Source organism: Lutjanus erythropterus, chromosome 8 (assembly GCF_056507025.1).
Source record: "Lutjanus erythropterus isolate fLutEry1 chromosome 8, fLutEry1.hap2, whole genome shotgun sequence".
NCBI classification, from domain to species: Eukaryota; Metazoa; Chordata; class Actinopteri; order Lutjaniformes; family Lutjanidae; genus Lutjanus; species Lutjanus erythropterus.
This window is the reverse complement of record NC_139324.1, coordinates 16,849,828-16,870,324: the sequence shown is the minus strand read 5'-3', so window position 1 is coordinate 16,870,324 and position 20,497 is coordinate 16,849,828. Positions and strand designations below refer to the sequence as shown.

The following is a 20,497-nucleotide window of genomic DNA, read 5'->3' as shown; positions in this document are numbered from 1 at the left end:
CTTGTACAAAGATTGAAGTAAATGACATGAGTAATTCTACTTCTTCCTGGGCTATATTTAAAAAAACTCCAAGTTTGTTGAATTGCTCATAAAATTAAAAACACAAGAATTTATTATTATTATTATTATTATTATTATTATTATTAGAAGAAGAAGAAGAAGAAGAAGAAGAAGAAGAAGAAGAAGACTACACAGATGTTTACACAGATAGCTGTCACTATGACAGAGAATATGTTGATGGAGGTAGTGTAAAGTGAGGTGATTTAAACTGTGCAGGTACACTAGTGCAAATGTAGCAGTGCAATAATAATGTAAACTGTGAATAATATAAAATACAAATATATATAAAAAAGGTAAATCTAAATAAACAAATACAAGTGCAAATCATTTTGCTCTGATTTACGGACATGGTTGTGAATTCTGATTGATGTCAGGCTTTCTTTTTGAGGGCCTTCTGTGTGTGGAGGTGATCATTTCCCACAGTGTTTTCACATATTTTCCAGGCGAGAGAAGCTGAGTGCGCATGCGCAGCGTAGCCATCTGACGTGCGGAGCCGCTGTGGCCGTTTCGTGTTGCCGCTACATCGAGGAGGGCCACTACTGCTGTACCACAGAGCGGGACACAGACAGACAGACACACGGGCAGTTTCCACGAGGGACCAGCTCCTGCAGGAATAAAACCCTCTTCACAGACTAGGAGTTAACCGTAAAGACTGTCCGGGGGGGTTTGGACGTTTGCACGCGGTGAATTTTGTCCTGAAATGTAGCCGGCAGCAGCAGCAGCAGCAGCAGCGGGAGTGTGGGTTGTTGTAATCGCTCGGTCGCTGCATGGCTCTTCCCGGGGATGCCATGAAAATCAGAGCAGCCCACTGAGAGACCCCTGCTCCTCCTCGCTATCACAGACACGGCGGCGGTGGTGGAGGTGGAGGTAGTGGTGGTGGTGGTGGTGGTGGTGGTGAGCAGCAGCGATGGATACTGGTGGAAAAAAGATCCACATTAGGTAGCGTTTACGAAGATCCAAAGGAGAGCTGAACGTCTGTGTTGCACGGTTAAGTCGCCGCCGGTGCTGTCTAAAGGATGGATTTCAGCCTGCTCCGGAATATCATCAGCAGATACGTAAGGGCCCCCATCTGTCTGTCAACACTGTCACAACTGTAGCTCTGTGTCTGCAAGTGCAAAAATATAGTAATGCATGTTTCATATTTAATCTGTAGCTATGTTTTGGTGTATTTATCCTGCAGTATGTGTTGGAAATGAAGCTGCACACCGCTGCAGCCCGGTTTCAGAGATGATAAACACTTTGCTTTGGCAGGCCACTCACTGACTGTGGGCTTTACAATGTTTGTTGTGGAGCTGAATGGGGAATGTGCCAGTGGCTACAGATGCAGTGATGGCTGGTGAATGTGTAGAATAGAAATGAACTTGGCTGGCCCACTTACGTTGCTTTAGTGAGTTACAACATGCATGCATACTAAACTATGTCCTGGTTTTCCCCTCACCCTGGTCTGCAGGGACAATAAATCCCAATCAGGACTCACACACACACTGGAGAGGCCCTGTAGAGACTCATTCTGCAACACTATAGTTTGTGAATTTCACACCGAGTTTGTACTCACTTCCAGCCTGATTGGGAGGTTTGCTGTGAAGGTTAAAGGGACAGTTCACCCTCAAATCAGAAATACATCATTCTCCTTGTACCTGTAGTGCTATTTATCGATCTAGATTGTTTTGGTGGAAGTTGCCAAGTTTTGCAGATATTGACTTCTCTTGAATATAATGTAACCAGATGGGGCTTTTGGTGCTCAAAGTTTCAAAAATAAAATGATTACTCAAGATAATCCACAGACCTTGTTGTGAGCAATTTCATGTCATTTTCTTTCTACTGTCTGCCAGTTGTATCACTGCACAGAAGGAAACATGCATCTACTCATGGATGAGAGGCTTGTGCTCCTGACAGTGTAGGACGTAAACATTAATGGTATCCTCTGCTGTGCTGCAGCCTCTCATCAATGAGTAGATGCATGCTTTCCTCTGCATGGTGATGTGGCTGGCAGGGGTAGTTCAGAAGAAAGAAAATATTTCCAAGGCTGCAATTAACATGTATTTTAATTTTCAATTCAAGGCTCGATTAGCTAGCTAGTCATTGTGATCTTTTTTGCCACAGTGAAAAAATCCGCAGCTCTGAACATTATTTTGGAAGACCTCAGATTTTAGTCTGTTTTAATTGTCTTTAGCCTGACTCGTAGCTGCTAAGTAGATAGTTCTTTTATCTTTAGCAAACTTATGACAGTAATACTAATCCCACTGTGAAAATACTCCAAGAAGAAGTTCTGTATTGTAAACTACAATGGTCACAATTTCTCAGAGCCCAGATGTCTTCAGATTGCTTCTTTCTATCTGCAGAACTTGGCAACTCACACTAAAACAATCTACATGGATAAAAGCACTAGAGGTAAAAGGAAAACAATTTACTTTAGATTTTTTGGGTGAAACTAAAAGGCGTTTCTCTCAGTAGAACAACACTTGAAGAGTGAGAGGTCTTGTTATTTTCTGTAATCACTGATGTGTCTGTTAGCAGGAAATGTCAACATTAAAACAAAGCAGATGATGGTTAGCTGTAACCATATTACTGGTTGGTCTGGTCAGAAGAGGCCGGCGGTGCCATCAGCTGTCTCTGCTTATCGGCCAGAGCAGGAAGCAGCTGGTTGGTGGGTGGCTGAATTAGAGAAAAAGAACCAGCTCCGACAGGTCTGTTGATGTTCATCAGACTGGGCACCTCTGGAGTATTGTCACTTCATCCACCCTTTCACCTGACCTTAGAACCGGCTCAGCTGCTGGAAAGATAACTATCAGTACGAGCACGTGTGTGTCCGTCATAACTTTTGTGTGAATTTTTATGGACGTTTGTGGTTCATTGGGCTTGCACCAATGGGTGTGTGTGTATTTGCAGGCTGGTGACAGTGAGTAGGGAGCTTGACAGATGCTCCAGCAGGGCTAATATCATGGGAAATCAGATCCACGAGCGAGGCGGAGAGGAGGAGTAGGGAGCGATGGGGTCATTGAACACTCCCCTCATCTCTCACCCTCTACCCCTTTGCATCCTCACTTGGCAACATTATGAACTAGACAAGGAATTAATCATTAATTCAATTATCCACATATTGATTTAGAATTGGAAGGATGGTTGATGTATATGTGGTCCTCTATTACGCATGTATCACCCTCTATTAACCTTGCCATATTCTGAACAGCTGCTCCCGTAATGAGGCTCCATAGAAAAACAAACATTACATCATGCAAAGTGATTAACATGTAATAAGCAAGGCGTCTAAGTCTTTCCTCTGGACAGAGAGAGCAGTAAACTCCCATCAAGGTCACTGACTCCCATGAATTTTGCTATTCAAAAAACAAACAAACAAAAAAACAAACAAACAAACAAACAAACAGCTGAATTAGTAAAGCTTATCCAGCCATGAAAGGATGTGCTTAAGATTTAGTCCACTTTACTGCACTGGGCAAGTTTATGAGCCTTTCCCTTCATATCTTGTTCCCTTATTATCATCCTGTCATGAATGTGTGAATTGTCCTCTGCTTAGCTTGTTTTTGGTTTGACAACAATGTAATATATTTTTTAAATAGTCACATAGTAGACTTTGTTAGGTATAAACTGATAAAGTAGTGGACGTACTTCCATTCTTCAGTCCCTCCAGGATTTTGCAGGATTTTTTTGATTGTTACATTGCCACATGTTGCAATGTTGTTAGGCAAAGTGAAGCAAGTGAAAATTGAAAAAAAAAAATTTTGCTTATTCAAATGTATTTATAATTCATTGAAAATCAATGATAACTTGGTCCTGAGAGAATAAAAGCACACCCTGTGCTGAGTTTTCTAAGTAACCTTACTAAAAAGGCTCAGGATTACAAAAATGCTTACAAATATGCTGTATTTGTAAATGAAGAAATATGCTCGGGGCTTATTCCAAAAAAAATGATCAAATAAAGTGTGAAGACTGCAGTGATAAATGTGTGAGTTTGTGCGAGGGACTGCTCTGATTGGTGAAACTCGTGAGAAGCTATGATGATTGGTGAAACTTGCAGAAGAGTTGCAGTGATTGGAAGAAAAATTGCAAGGCCATGCAGAAGTCATGGGAATTGGTTAAATTTGCTTGAACTGTTGCAACTGCAATGATTGTTGTCTGTGGTGTACACACAGTCCAACAACTGCACTGAAGACAGAGAGAGGCAATGTAAAGTAGGAACTAAAAACATTCTGTATTGAATCACGTGAACAATACAACAGAATACATTCAATACATTTTTCAAGGAAGCATTGTGGACATCCATGAAATACCAGTTGTCTGACTGATGCTTTATTAGAAAGTCAGTTCAAACAAGATTTTTGTTTATGATTTGTATATATGGGTATCAAGAACACATACTTAACTGGCACCTAGGGATGGGAATCGAGAACTGGTACAAATTGAGAACAGGTTCTTAATTGAGCCTTCAATTAGTCCCGCCCCTTATTGGTCTGTGCTTCAATAGCAGTTGAGCAAACTTGATACCTTTCTCCTTTTCATCATCAAACTCATATCGACGGTGCTCTAAACCTCCAACAAGAAGGGGTCATGGCAGAAAGGCTTTTTCCTACTCTGTTTCTACACCGTGTTCAGACTCATAGATAATTGACGCTGAAGACCTGTGCAGGCCTACCCCTTTTCCACACAGGATATTGATCAGAAATCAATAGGTAATCGATAAAGATTCGGACAGATAAGCAGAATCGATAATGGCATTGGTATCAGTGCCATCCCTACTGTTACCGGTTCCTGACTGGTTCATATCGAAATATCAATAAGCCCTTGGACAAATGATACTGCTGATTTCTGCAAAAAATGTAACAATAAATTAACTGTTAAATCTTGTCTCATCTTTTCATGTCATCTCTCGCCAAGTTATGGTGAGTAGTAGGGATGTAACAAAATCCATAATTGTATTGTAATTAAAAATGTCTCAACACTGTAACAGACTGTGACAATATCTACTATTATATTTCATGGTTAATTATTTCATTTAAAAAAATATATAAAAGAACTGCTACTAATTGCTGCATTGTTTTTGTTTTACAGATGTAGGCGGTGTAATTCAAACATTTATTGCCAAAGACAATTTATGCCAATTCTGTGCACATTCTTAGGTCATGGCTGGCTACATTTATTTGATTTTATTAAAGAAGGAAAGCAGAAGCTTTTAAGTTAAAATGATTAAAACATTTTATATGAACAAAAAATGCTCTACGCATCTGATTTATTATTTAATAATTAGTATTCAGTATTATTAGATTACATCAGATTTAGTGTGGTATTGTGCCTTGAGTTTTTGGTATAGTTTCACAGTGAGTAGTAGTATTAGTAGGTATTGGTGTAGGTAGGCACAATCAGTGAAATCCTAACAATTCCCATCCCCAGTTATTAGAGATAATTCAAACCTTTATTTTGCCAACTGGTGCATCAGAAGTGATGCACTTTATTAGTAACTACAGACAGAGATTCAGATCTCTCCAGTGCAGTACTTTATAATGAGAGCAACATTTAATTTTCTGGAGGCAGGCGGTGCATTCTGTCCTGCTTATAAGCCTGTTTTCTGACTCAAGAGAAATTGCTTGTGAATTGAGCCTGTATAGTGCAGCACAGTAAATTGTTTCTGTAAAGAAAAATATGGTGTGTCATGGTGTTTTGCAATGCGTGAAGTTTAAATGGGACATTTTGTTGCGTAATAACCTAAATCTGTTTAACTTTTCTCACTCTCTTGGCATAAAAGAATGGCTAAGCCTACATGCAATAAGATATAATAGTGTGTGTGAGGTGTGTGTGTGTGTGTGTGTGTGTGTGTGTGTGTGTGTGTGTGCGCACTCTTTTTCTGGTATCTCAGCAGCCAGGACATGACAGGAAGAGATTTTATTCATAATGAGATTTATCTGCGAAATGACCTCTTGTGGCCTGAACAGATCCTGTGTGTGTGCTGGGTCAGTGTGTGTGTGTGTTTGTTATGTGTGTTTACTCCCTTCTCTTTGGTGCCTTCTTGTCGTCTGGTAATAATAATAATAATAATGATGATCAATTGATATTGAATATTTTAAATGCTTTCAACACTCATTTTTTGCAGCATGGTTCCTCTCTGACCTTTCTCACCTGACACACACACACACTGCTGCAGCGGCCACATAGTCCTGCCTCCTGTCACTTACTCACAGTGCCGTCTTCTTCTTTTCACTATCCGTCAGTATCCATTGTCATGTTATAGCCTTGTTTTATTTACTTTTAAACACAAATCTGAATTTTATGCCCTCAGTATTGAGTCAGTTTTTCCCTGTGGTATCGAAAATGGTATCAGTATTTTTCAAGGTACTGTATAGAATTTAGAAATTCCAGTATTGTGAAAACACTATACTGTTGTGAGCAGTTTCATGAGCAGGAACTAGTTTCTTTCTAGTAGAAGGAATGTAGTTCTTCACTTCCGCGTAACAGCCTCGTGCAATAACATTTTGTTTCGCCTCTGTCTGCCTCCATCATCACCCTCCTTTACATCTTATCTGTGAATGTACGACTGTCATTCTTGTCGAGACCTCTCATAACCTCGGCAGATAAAGGACAAAGGCCTCTCTCTTTGATCAAAAGGGTGCCAGCAGGTCCAGAATGGCTGAGGGGCTTTAGAAAGGTTTTCTAGCAACTTTACAGCTCTTTGAGTTCCCTGGCTGGTGTTGAAAAGCAGAGCCCATCCTGCTAGATTACTGTTTGCCACATTAGCTCTCACCACTACAAATGGTTAAGGGCAGTCTATTCCTGTCCACTGCCTGCCCCCCCCTCTCTCGGAGGTGGGGCCCTGGCAGAGAGACAGAGGCGGTAGGTGACAAAAACACACAGGATTTGTGTTTGGGCAAAGCTTTGCCCGCTGGCCTGTGTGTGTATCAGAGAAAACAGCCATGAGTCGGTGTGCTGGCTCATAAGAACTATTTTGTCTCCCACAGTGTGCCCCGGAGACAGAGGTTTCATTATAAGACAGCGTTAGGATGTTGTCGGTGTTAAATGCAGACAAAATGAGAAAAAGATGGTTTCTTTTTATTTTTTTAGGATTCAGATTACGGCGGTGGGAGAAAAGGAGAGAAGAGAGGGAGGGGAGAGGAGAAGTAGCACAGCTGGATTAAAGATGTTATGTAACAGTTGGATCACAGCAAGTCAAGTGGGAAAGGAAGCTGGGGCAACAACAGACTACACATTTTGTCATTTTAAAGTAATCGTCTCACATTTGTCCTTTGTTTATTTATCTATCTGTCCCTTTTTTGCAGGTATATAGTTATTTGCGTCATCAGGGTTCTGGTGGCTTTTATCATCAGTGTCAGTTGAGACTGTGTGTGCAGGCTGAAGGTCATTGTTTTTTGTTTTGTTTTTTTTCTTCATATTTTTTAAACCAGAATGCTCTGTTTTCTTTCTGCACCCCTGTAGCAGTTTCACCAAAATATTATCATCTAATAGATGATTATGACAGCGGATGGCACTTTCTCTCCCTCCGCGCCACGTCCCCTCTCCTTATTTCATTAGTCTCTTCCTCACAGCTGCTTTTGATGTTTACTCTTTGATTCTGCTTTGTTCCAAAAAAAAGGGATTGCCCACAGAGAATAGCATGAAGATGATCTTAAGGATATTATCTGGGAGAATAATGTTTCACATTTTTTCTTAAAGCTCTATAATCTCTTGTCAAATGCAGTTTCCCCCGGCATTAAATTAGTGAGTAAGTCCTACACGTTTGCTCCTCAGTCAATAGATAATGAAGCCTCTGTGCCGTCCTGTTTCTTTACATTATAAACTTGCAGACATTGCAGCTAGCTGTCTGTTGCTGCATACTGTGTTGCTATGGTGATTAATGGCAAATGAGTAGCGGTGAAGTGCATGTTGAACAGGTAGCCTCCCTCCTTTTAAGCTGATCAAGGTCTCAAGGCTCCTTTTATCTTTGCTCTATACCACAACAAATTACACAGCCTCTATTAATAAGAATGTTGAAATAATGTATTATTTTTATCCTAAGATATTTACTCAGGAAAGAGTTTCTTGTCCGCTGTGCTCTCATTTGAATGTGGTGTAAAAGAAACACTAGAAATATCATCGGGTTGCAGAGTTGTCATGATACCAAAATTTTAAAAAATGACATCCGCAAAAAGAAAAAAAAGTGATTACAAGTCATTACATATTATTTGAGACACATTTGTATTATTTTTCTAAAATGTAATTTATACTCTTTTCAGGTTACATCATGAAACAGCATTTTATCAAGTGTCAGGCTTTCAAAAAGAACCAGATCCAGGTCTCTAATGTTTTCAGAAACATAACTTTTGAAAATATTTGGAAAATTTTTCACAACAATATCCTTTTATATTTTCCCATAAGACTGACTATTAAATCAGTATTTGCGCTAAAATGTACCATATCCTGCAGATGACTGTTGTGTCATTGTGTTCTATCTGTTTCTACATCCTCTGTCCAGTTAACATGAGTAGTTCATTAAAGAAGAGCTCAGTCAGATGAATTTGATCTGTGAGTTAATGAGGGATACCTGCTCAACGGTGCCGTGTGGCTCTGCAGTGCAGCTTGGCAGGACAGCGGAGGAGCAGTGATACACGACCATTTAATCAGGCCAGTTAATGGTGTATACCTTTTTATTACACCTCTGTGGTATAAAGGAGCTACATCATGGGGACAGCATGAATAGATCACGGCACTGCCAGGGTCAGAGGTTACTTTTCTACAATGAAGACATGCACATCCATACATACCGTTTGTTAAGGTAGAAAGCCATTAGAAAAGGCCAGAAGTAGAGAGGCTGCATTTTAACCCTTAAAAATAGCAGCTTCTGTTCTCTGATTTTGAATCCAGAGTTTAAAACCATCTACCCAAAAGAATGCAGCGCTGTAAAGTTTGAAACATGAAAAGAGGAGTTTCAGTGGTGGGATGTTTTCCTGTTATCAAATCCATCTCGTCTTTGTTGTAGATTGATGGTGATGTAAGACCAGCCTCTCCGCTACGAGGCTGTTTCAGAGTTGTTAATATAGACAAAGCCTCCATGTCCTGCAACCAACCAGCCAGCCACTTTGTCTGATGGAGCAGTAGAGTGAAGAGGGAACAGTAGGCCGGGGGTTGATACGGATCAGTGAGGATTAATGATCAGATAACTACAAACCACAATGCAATCTCTCTGTGTCTTTCTCCGTCCCTCTCCCACAGTCACACTGTCAAGAGTGTGACACTCTCTGCCAGGAGATGGAGGGAACAAAGAGAGAAAACACTGCAGATAGAAATATGAGGGGACGGATGATGGAATCAGGGAATAGTGGATTAAGGAGGAAAATGGTTGAATAGAAGTAGAGGTGGAACGTGGTGGATATGATGTACAGACAGAGCTGGGTGATATGCTTGAAATCATTATCATGATATCATTAAGGACCAGTGCTGAACTATTACTCTGTTTATTAGTTGGTGGGCTGACATATCAACCGATGATCATTAAAGATTCATATGTAGGGATCTATTGCTTTTCTTTGTTTTGTTTTGTGCAAATTGAATATTGGTTTTGTTTTTGGACAAAACAAGACTTTTAAAAATGCATATATATTAGAAAAATATGAATAATCTGTTAACTGAATTGAATTGTAAGCAAATTTACAAGGTGCAGAATAGATGTATTCATTTTACAGCACAGATAAAATAAGATAATCTTTATTATTCACGCAACAGGGAAATTGCAGCGTTAAAGCAGTGAAGTGGATAGCAAATAGAATAGAATAAAAAAAAAACAATAAATAAGTAAATAAGAGGATATATTAAAAAAATAGGTACAATGTAAACAAGAAGAAACATTAAAGAACAATAGAGATGGGATGAATTATATAAAATAGTTACAATATACATATATATATATAATATTAAACAATACGCAGAGTCAACAGTTGAATTTACAGCATTGCACAGAGAAAATATCAGGTTGTATAACGAAGTAAGTTGTAGTTCCTTTTTTGCTGCTCACAAAAACAACGCAGCAGTGGATACTTCTGTATCTATTCTGTGTCACATCACCGGTATCACTGATTCTCTGTAGATGGGTACCAGTGATGTTCTGGGCAGTTTTAATGACCCACTACAGAGTTTTCCTGTTCTTGACCCCATGCCAGTTTGTGTTGTTTCCAGTCGGGATGCTTTCATTGCATTGCCCCTCTGTAGAAGTTAGTAGTTTCCTTAAGAAATGCAGCTTTTTCTCAGCTTTTTTTTTTTAAACAAGATGGAGATGTGTGACGTTCATGACGGGTTCTCTGTGATTCCCAGAAACCTAAAACTGTTCACCGGCTCCACCTCAGCTCCACTGATAATAGAGAACAATGTTCCCCTCTAATACAATACTTGTGACCAAACCTGTCACATATGTGAAAGAAAATACTTAAACGAATAATTTAGTTTCTCTGTTGCACGTCGCTCTGAACTATTAATTTCAACTCAGCGTCAACTTTATATGTTCCTGAAGGGCAACTGGTTTTGCAGGAAGACAGGTAAAGACAATATAATAAATACAAAAAGTCCTCATAGGGTACATCAAAAGGGGAGGTGGGATGTAGTCCCTGAAGGTTGTGAAAACAATAGTGGCCCAAGGTTGACCTAACAATCATAGAATACAAACAGCGATATACTGATTGATTAACAGTGCCACTTCTTCAAAGCTGGCTTGTTGTAAGTTGTTGTCAGGGCAGCAATCTTTGAGATCAAACCTTCAAAAGTGCAGTTTTTTTCAGTCAGCTGGATCATGACCAAAGTGTTTCAAGGTTAAGTCATGAGGTCATTTCAAAACTGGAATAGGAAAAATGATTCTGATTCTATAACATGTAAATGACTGACAAATCATAAAGATCTGGTGTAATTAAAGACTTAAGTTACTGGATGAGGATCATTTTAGCTAACATGATGTTAGCCAGCATTATTTGACACAGAGTTTTGATTTGAGAGCAGTGACCATGACACTATATATCCCTATGACAGATTGTGTTTGCTTTGGTCAGTTACATTCCCTTTACTAAAAAAAAACTCCTAAGTACTACATCATCTGGTCAACATATCAGCAACTACAGCTTCTATTCTTTGAGCTTGGCGTCAGCCCCAAACTCTCTCCCTGTTTGTTTGTCTTTTCTCTCTCTCTCTTACTGTTTCATTCTTTCTTTATGGTGTCTTTTCGTTCATTTGACCATCTCATCTCCTGCTCCTGCTGCTCCCTCCCCTTCAGCCTGCTCCTCTTTTTCCGCCTCACTTTCCGTCTCTCTCTGTTTCCATGATTTCACTGTATCTCTCTGGGTCATGTTGCCACCCTAATGTTTTGGAGGGGTCTCAAGTAGGCTGACACTGTTTGCTCCATGTCTATTTTCATCCCACTGGCCAGCGCCTGTTGATCACTGTGGATAAGTTTAGATCTGTAACTCAGTGCTTTATGCTCTTGCGAATGGCTATTTTGACACAGTGTTTTCATTGGAGATGGCACGAGGCAAAGTTACATGAGCCTTCATTTGATCTTATAGTACAACCCCAATTCTAAAAAAAGAGAATCAATGATTTGCAAATCCTTTTTGCCCTATATTCCATTGTATACAGTACAAATACAAGGTATTACAATAATTGTTGATGTGTTGAAACTGAAATTCTTTTCCATTCTTGCTTGACATATGACTTCAGGAGCTCAACAGTGCGGAGTCTCTGTTGTCATATTTTGTGCTTCATAATGCAGCAAACATTTTCAGTGGGAGACACGTCTGGACTGTCAAGTACCTCAACTCTTTTACTACGAAGCACCACTGTTGTAACACATGCAGAATGTGTCTTGGCATTGTCACTAAACATTAAATATCTTGTCTTTATACTGTCTGTGAAGATTGTCAGTCATCCAGGTCATGGAATTCGTAGAAGGGTTATCGTAGGCAACTGAACTTGCTTGTCTTTATTCTATACTCAATTAAATATAGGACTTGTAGATCATTGCATTCTGTTTTTATCCCATTATTATTTTACACCATGTCTCAACTTAAGAAAAAAAACTTGTAGTATTACAGTTTAAACTTCTTAAAACTTATGGATTTTAATCCACAAGGTTACAGAGGAGACGTGGACACAGAACATTAAGAGATTTGTTCACTGGCAATGAAGAGCCCCGTTTCTGCCAAAATGTTGAGGACATTTTAAGCAGTGAAGCGCTGCTTCCACTGAAGTGCTTGTCCCAGAACCTTTCTGCTAATGGTCAACACTTCTGCTTTGAGCTGTGTCAGGCCGTCTGCTCTGCCAAAGGCTATGCTCACACTGCCCACTCAGGCCAAAGCTTTAGGAGCCACGTAGGAAGCCAGATGGAAACAAACAGCTGAATGCTCGGGTCTCTTGACTCTTGTTTTTTTTTTCTTGGAGAGCTCTCTTCCCACAATAGTGTCTAATGAAGGACACCTTGGAAAAATATGTGCTGCACTAAACTCCCAGAATGCACTCTGTTAGTCCCCAGGGAGCTACTTAGTCGTAATATAGATGAGAGATGAACTGAGATGGAGGTTTGCATAGATGCCATCCAGTGTGCTTTCATTATTTTTATATCAAGGCACTGGAGTGTTTATAATAAAACCATCAGAATAAGTGTTGTTATGTGTCTGTGTAGAAGAAGAAGAGTAATTGAAGGATGGAGCAGACTGCAGAGAGGTCCTGCAGGAAGAAGAGAAGATAAATGACAAATCCACACTTGTGTGACTCAGAGCTGATCCCACCTACACACATCAACAAACACACTCGTCCCGTCCTGTCTGAGAGGTTGTTGGTTAAAGGAAGTGACTGAAGTCGTGTAACAGGGTTGTGTAATATTATGTTTAACCCAAGACAGTGAGGCAAGCTTCTCTTGAAAAAAGAAATGTATTTGTTATTAATTCATACTTGATTTGGTGTTATTTTTTGGCTATAATAAGAGAGCGTTTTGTGTGTCCCACCATTCTTCCAAACCACATTCCTCCGATCTCCTCCAAACCCGTGCTGAAAGATGTTCAGGGCATCGGCCTTTACATGTAGTGTTCTGGGGTTAGATTTTTTTTTTTATCATTTCATTTAATTTTTAATTTTCTAGAACCTCTGTCACCCAAAACTACTTTTTCCACATTTCCAAAATCTAGTGACAATTTGCATTGTTTTATCTTTTTTTAAAATCACCACTGACTTTACTATATAACTGTATTCTAGGGTTAACATGAGACTTGGTGGTAATCCCAATGGAAAAACAACCATGTTGCTCCGTTATCCGCTCATAAAAATAAAATACTTTTTAAAATAATTTGTAATCTATTTATTTTATCAGCACAAAAAAAAGAAAAACAAATGTCCGTTTCAGTTATCGATTGTGAAATCTTCGAATTGCAATGGTATGAAATAGAGAAAAGCAGTGAATCATTATGTTTCAGGAGCTAAAACTTGAAAACTATTAGCATTTTTACTTCATTGATGACTTAAACAATTAATTGTTTAGCAAACCACTTGATGGTTAATTTTCCACTGATCAACTGATCAATTAATTGACTGTTTATTTCAACACTAGTGTTGTTAGTGCGGAGAATTTTTGTTTTATTTGAATTAATTTGACTAGAACTGCAGTGTTAAGGCTAGTCAATCACTTGTCAACTATTAGATTAATCACCAACTGTTTTGATAATCAATCAGTTCAACTAATGTTTAGGAATATAAGTCAAAGTTCTCTAAATTTCTTTAGTCATCTATGATGGTAAACTTAATATCTTTGTCTTGTGAACTAAACGAGACATTTGAGGACGTCATCTTGGGTTTTGGGAAACAGTGATCGACCTTTTTCACCATTTTATGACATTTTATAGACCAAACAAACTAAATCAGTGAATTGACTAAATAATCAACAATGAAAGTAATCATTAGTTGCACCCCTGAAAATAAAAGCCTGGTTGTAAACAGATCTTGGCATGATTGTGAGGTGTTAGTGAGGGTGGATGACAAAGTGTGAAACTTAACTGAGCCTATGTGGTTATGATAATATGAACCTAATAATAGTAAGTAGGTTATGAATTGTAAGGAAACACATTACTGAAGCTGAACAGTGTGATTTAACCCAGTTTTTTTTCTCATTACCTGTACTGCTATTTATATCTGTATGTATCTCTCTCTCTCTCTGTCAGTGTGTGGGGGAGGAGATCTGGGTGGACAGTCGGACGGTGTACATCGGGCATAAAGAACCCCCTCCGGGAGCTGAGGCCTACATCCCTCAGCGTTACCCTGACAACCGCATCGTCTCCTCCAAGGTGAGCGAGCTACAGCCCATGAGTCAGTGCCATAACATTGTTTATCAACACACTATTCTTTTCATTTCATATTTAGACAACCATTTAATCTCTTTTGTGGCCATGTTTTAAAGGATGACACACATTTCACTTTTCTTGTGTTCCTCAAGCTCTGTTTCACTGTTTCTCTTGCCAAGAGGGCTGGATTATGATGTGCCATTGTTTCTCTTTCTCTCTGTGTGTGTGTGTGTGTGTGTGTGTGTGTGTGTTAATAATCCTGCTGCTGTCACTCTGTCCCGCAGTACACCTTCTGGAACTTCATTCCCAAGAATTTGTTTGAGCAGTTCAGAAGAATCGCTAACTTCTACTTCTTGGTCATATTTCTGGTCCAGGTGAGATTTTCATTAAAAATCATAAGCAGTGGTAATGTTAACTCTGGAAATACAATACTGATGTAATACTTGCTCTAAGCAAATAGTGGACCAGCTGTCCATTTATTTAAACAAATTCCTAAACTGGCCTAATTTAAAATTAAGTGCATGGCTTTGCATCAAGATATTTTCAGGGCAGCTGGTGATGTTTGACAGCTGAACACTAGGGATACCGTGCTGAAAAAAAATTTCCCACCAGTTAATCAGCTCTGGCAACACCAGTGTTTCACTGGACATTTAACAAGAAAAGTTATTTGTGGTTGACGCTTATTATCTGTAAAATTAGAACACTTACTTTAACCTTTAATGTTACAGCTTTAGATCTTCCCTTTACTTGCTTAAATGCTTAGAAGCTCAGTTCATTATTAAAGGTACATTATATAACACTTCCACTTTAACATGTCTAAAAACACTAGACCTGTGTTTTGTTATTCCAGATGTTTCCAATGTTCAAACCCAGAGAAATCTGTAATTTATTCAAGGTAACACTCAGGTTCCTACCCGCCTCTAGTTGATAGAACTTCTGGGTTAGAGTGAGGGAAGAAGTCAGTGAAAGTGACTAATCATAAGATAGACAGGAAACGTGGGAGAGAGTCGGGGAAGACAAGCAGCAGCTGAAGGCTGGAATCAAACCCACGGCTGCTGCTGAGGACCCAGCCTCGGTACATGGGGTGCACGCTCTCACAACAGAGCCACCAGGCCACCCACATGAACAAGATTTCTACCTGAGTCTGGTCTGATAGATTTTCATCAGCTGTGGTGGTTTAACAATGAAGACAACAATTCCCATGATCATACACTGTTTCACAATAGCAGCACAAGTTGTCACGTCTATCAAACATCCTCCACACTTACGCCAAAAACTGTAGCTAATGATAACATTACATGGCAATTATAAGGTTAGCTTCTTATCATGGCTAGCTTGGCTTAGCCAAATTAGCCTTAGTTTAAACAAATTAGCACCACCTAACACTGTCTTGGTAATGCATTGAACGACTTTGTGCTAGGCTTGTTTATGTTGGAAACAAATACAATTTGGTTAAAAGATGTTGCTTGGGGACCTGCATTTTTCATAAATAGTTAACTAAAGTGTAGATTATTGGGCTGATGATCCTCTAAAAATGTAGATATTTCACTATTTTGAAGCAAGTTTAAAATTTTACGTGGCTCCGTTATCAAAGTAACATGTTAAAACCTGTTTTAAAGTCTTTAACACAGCAGATAATTTGGTGACATTTATTTGACTTGACTTTAAACATCAATGTCAGTGACTAATGTCATGACGGGTCATCCAGTAGCTGATGAACATTTCAGAAGTCATTGAGTTTACCTACCTATATTTTAATGTAGTTTCTCGTAGGCTCTTGTCATATTCACTAATTCTATATGAGCTGCACATGGAACCACATTTAACCTGTTTCATAGTTAAGATGTACGTTCTTGCATTTCTGACACTTTTTGATCCCAATATTTTTATGATTGGTATAAAACAAAAAAAGGTGTTGTCTTTTCATTTAGTCATGTGCTGTAGCCAGTTTAGACCCAGATGACAGTTTAGACCTCATTATTCCCTGATTTAAAAAAATAAGAGCAATTATCTAAGATTAACAGTGAAATCCTGCACCTCTGGCTGACCTTACCTGGATGAGGATTACTATCATTTGAATTTGCTAAAATCATATTATCCTGAAACAGCGATTGTTGTGCTGCTCAGTGTCTGTTTGTCTAAATCAGAATCAAGGAGAAACAGCTTTTTCCGTGAGCCACTATATATTGCACCAAATGTTAAGTAATCATTCAAGGACAAACTCATCGTCAGAAGAGGAGGAGGAAACTGTGCAACAATATCTTTACCAGCAGCTGCCTCAGTAGACCATAATGCAACACAGACACAGCTTGGGCATTTTCTGTGCTGTATGGTTTATCAGGAGCATGTGAAATACTGCACCCCCTCTCTTAATGGGACAAACTGGTCATGGCATGCAGCAACAATGTTTGTACTCCTCCTTCTTTTTGTCAACTAAAAAGGTGCTTCTTTGCTGTTATTACTCTCTACATCTGCACATGTACTGTCTCTAAAAAAACTGAAACATTAAAGGGATAGTGCAGATTATTTTTAGATTATTGAATGAGGTACTTATTGATAGTCATGTGTATTAAGTGATAGTCGTTTTCCTTCGGAAAAGCTTGGAAGCTAAGCAGTATACTGCTGTGGACAGGGTTAGCAACAGAACATATTTTAGCCACTTAAAAAATACCCAATCAGTTTATGTGAATGCTTTATTTAGAATATTTTTACCACTTTACTTGGTTGTCAGACAGCCTTTTCCAATGGGAAACCACTGTAAGCCAAAAATCACACTCCAAACCAACCAAACTCCACAGGCAAAATCAGTATTTTTACTTGAGCTGCTCAGTTTATTGCAATTGCAATAATCACATTATGGCCAAGTGCAATATCCAAATTGCAGAACCAGAACCATATTGCAATTTTTTGAAAAAGGAAAAATGCACTTGAAAAAAGCATTGCAATGTAATGCTGTAATGCTGCATAGAAAACCTGGCCTAAAAAAATTGTTTATTTGGTTCAAACCTCAACAAATATCAATTTAAATTGTCTTTTTTTTTCAGTGAACAAGAAAATTGTAATATCAAAACTGATCATGCACACTAATCATATCGCATGTTGCAAGTTTGTTCAAAATAATCGCAATGTAACTTTTTTATGAAATCATGCAGCCCTAATTTTTACCTCGCAGAACAGTTGCTTGTTGATCTGTTAGCTTGTTTGTGTTAATGTAAAGCATTGAAAAAATTCTAAATATAATGTACACTGAAACTGATTTTGATTCTTTTTTTGTTAGGCCTTTTTTAAATGGGTATAGCAGTGCAGACCGCCGTCTACTGTAGCTAATACACATGTTATTGATAAGTACCTCATACAACCCCACTTCAAGTAATCTGAACTATCCCTTTAAAAAACTTAACTACCCCAGAATGTATTTTCCTTTAAGAGCAGATGGAGGAAATCAAACAAGATTTGATTACCTGGATACTTTAACGTTGCTAGATTGCTGCTTGATTCCTTATTACAGAAGCTTTTGCCCTGCTCTGCACTTCCTTACTCAGTGTTGCATTACTTGGCATCCTCTCCCCTCTCCTTTTCTGTTGTCCCCCTTTCATCCTCCTCCCCCTGCACCCTCCTCCAACTGTTCCTCTTCCCTTGCAGCTTATCATCGACACCCCCACCAGCCCAGTCACCAGCGGCCTGCCCCTCTTCTTTGTTATCACTGTCACCGCCATAAAACAGGTAGGACACACACAAACATGCTCACATTTCCGGGAAATATTGCCCCCACACACACACCAACTCCCGGCCTCAAACACACACACACACTCTCTACGAATCAGCTGCTCTATTATCTGTATATACACATTCCTCTCTCAGTGAAAGGACATGCCATTGAATATGTCTGGTGATGTGAGAAATATGATAATGAATGGTCTCCTCTGTTAATCACTCTAGCTGAGGATCCCATGCCCCTGGGAGATGCATCCTCTCTACCGCGTCCCGGTACTGAGGGATAGGGTACTATCAGTGATAGATGGAGCTGTTCTGGCTAAGGAAGCCTGAGCTTTACTGGGACATAAATCTAAAACATGACATGTTGGCTAGAAATCCAGGAAACAGGTCACTAAGCTCAGGGAGCACAATGCTAATTAATTACAGCGTATGACTTTCACCTCTCCCCCTCCGTCTCTACTATGTTCTGGCCCCCGATTCTCTCTGCGCAATAATCTATATTCTCTGCCCCCCACCACCACCCTGCCAACAAACACATCGACTTTCTCTTCCTTTTCCCCTTACAGTCTTGTTCTGTCCTCCTCTCAGGGCTATGAGGACTGGCTCAGACACAAGGCTGACTGCTCTATAAATGAGTGTCCGGTGGACGTGGTGCAGCAGGGGAAGGTGGTGAGGACGCAGAGTCACAAGCTACGGGTAAGAATGGCCTTATTAGAGCAGTATAGCACCTGAGGCCACAAAGCAACACTACAGTACTGCAGCGCCTTTTCTATAACTGTCCCTCACACCCCCCCCCTCTTCTCTTTCTCTCTGCAGTCCTCCTCTAACTTTGTTTCCTTCCTCTCTCTTCTCTTCCTCACCAATTAATTGCCCCTGAAACTGTAGTAGAGGAACAATTACAGCGTCCCCCTGGTGCACCATGTGAGAGAGTCCCTTGGAAAATGAACAGGACTGATGTATTTCATAAGTTAGGATATTCCTGCCATCATCCCTTGATGTTCTGATGCAACAGAAGATCACAGCCTGGTAGTGCAGCTCAGTCTAGTTCTTGAAAATGATAATCCTTTACACTTATTGTTGTTGCTATTTATGGATGCCTTAAAAAACATTCAGTGTTAGTTAAACTCTATAATTGTTTTTCTTTATAGCAGCTTTTTTAGGTACTGATGGAGGTTATGATGTAACACAGACGGTTGATCACAAGTTCAATAATGTCATCTAGAGGGCAGCATTGATTGCCCTGTTTAGTCTTCTTTGTTTAATTTATTTTAATTTTATTATTTAATTTAATTTATTTTTCTCTTCTACAAAGTAGCTCGCCGAGGCCCACAGTCGACCCGTCGCTAAGCCCCGCCCTCTGTAGATACTGTTGTTACCTCTGTCAAGCTTTCCATTCTTGCGCTGCACACACACAGTGGGAGAGAGTGGGTTAATGTAATTGATCAGTTATTGATGGATTAGTATAGAATAGGGGTAGGACTAGACAATCCTGTTGCTTCTCCTTCTTTTTGGAAATAAAATGTTACTTTATGTTGCTCATTGAAAGTCTGCATATTATTTATTATTGCTTTTGTTTTTTGTACATTTATACTTTATTTTTTAATGTTTGAAATAAATAAATAAATCAAATCAAATGCAGTTTACACCAGTAACCATGGCAGATTTAACATCAAACATCAAAATTGACAGTAATTTCCAGTAATTCCACAGAGAAATTTAAAAAAGCAGCTTCTCATTTCTTGCTGACAACATGGTTTTTGTTGGCTAAAATTATGATTCTCGCTAGCAGATTTTGTAAGTGTAGCTAGCTAATTTAAGCTAATGCTAATGTTTACATTCCATACGTCAGATGAGGAGTCTGTCTCAGCTGACTTTTCCATCCAACACATGTTGAAATGAGAACCCTGTAAAAGTTGTAAAAGGCTGTTTTAGCATTACGTTAATGCTAAAAGACTGAGGCAAAAGCTAGCTTACATCACAGTAAACATTGGTCAGGCATATAGATGACACATACGATGGATGACAGAAATGCTCGCATTAATGTCAGAAAAGGATGCACAAGGATTAGACAACGTGACAGTCACAAAGGCAAACTAGCATGACGACAATCACCTAAGGAAGAGAGCTGAGACAACAGCTAAGCTAACCTGAAACCCCCCACATAACAAATCCCAGTTTAACCCCTGGAAACAAGCCATGAGTGTTTGACACAAGTTTGGCTGGAGGTAATGTCACTGTAGGAAGCTAGTTAGCCAGACATGTTAACATTTGCAGCTTAAGTTGAAAGACTGCAAAACATACACCACTATCCAAAATTAGTGAGAGACAGAGTATCACTCTTCTTAGAGCTAGCAAGATGATAGAGTAGAGTAAATAAGACACCCATTAATATTGTTTTGTTTTATTCAGTAGTC

The 20,497-nt window shown here is 39.3% G+C and overlaps 1 protein-coding gene across 4 annotated transcripts in view; it reads left to right on the top strand.

Annotated features, from left to right (window-relative positions):
- Positions 1–583: 583 nt before the first annotated feature.
- Positions 584–20,497, top strand: part of LOC146322667 (phospholipid-transporting ATPase IH-like) — a 50,818-nt gene continuing 30,904 nt past the window's right edge. For all 4 annotated transcript variants that reach the window (XM_084724723.1, XM_084724724.1, XM_084724726.1 and 1 more), the window contains exons 1-5: positions 584–1,115; positions 14,247–14,369; positions 14,651–14,740; positions 18,009–18,089; positions 18,672–18,779. In XM_084724723.1, coding sequence (XP_084580849.1) covers positions 1,077–1,115; positions 14,247–14,369; positions 14,651–14,740; positions 18,009–18,089; positions 18,672–18,779 — 441 coding nt within the window. In that variant the 5' untranslated portion in view covers positions 584–1,076. The remainder of the gene's footprint in view (positions 1,116–14,246; positions 14,370–14,650; positions 14,741–18,008; positions 18,090–18,671; positions 18,780–20,497) is intronic.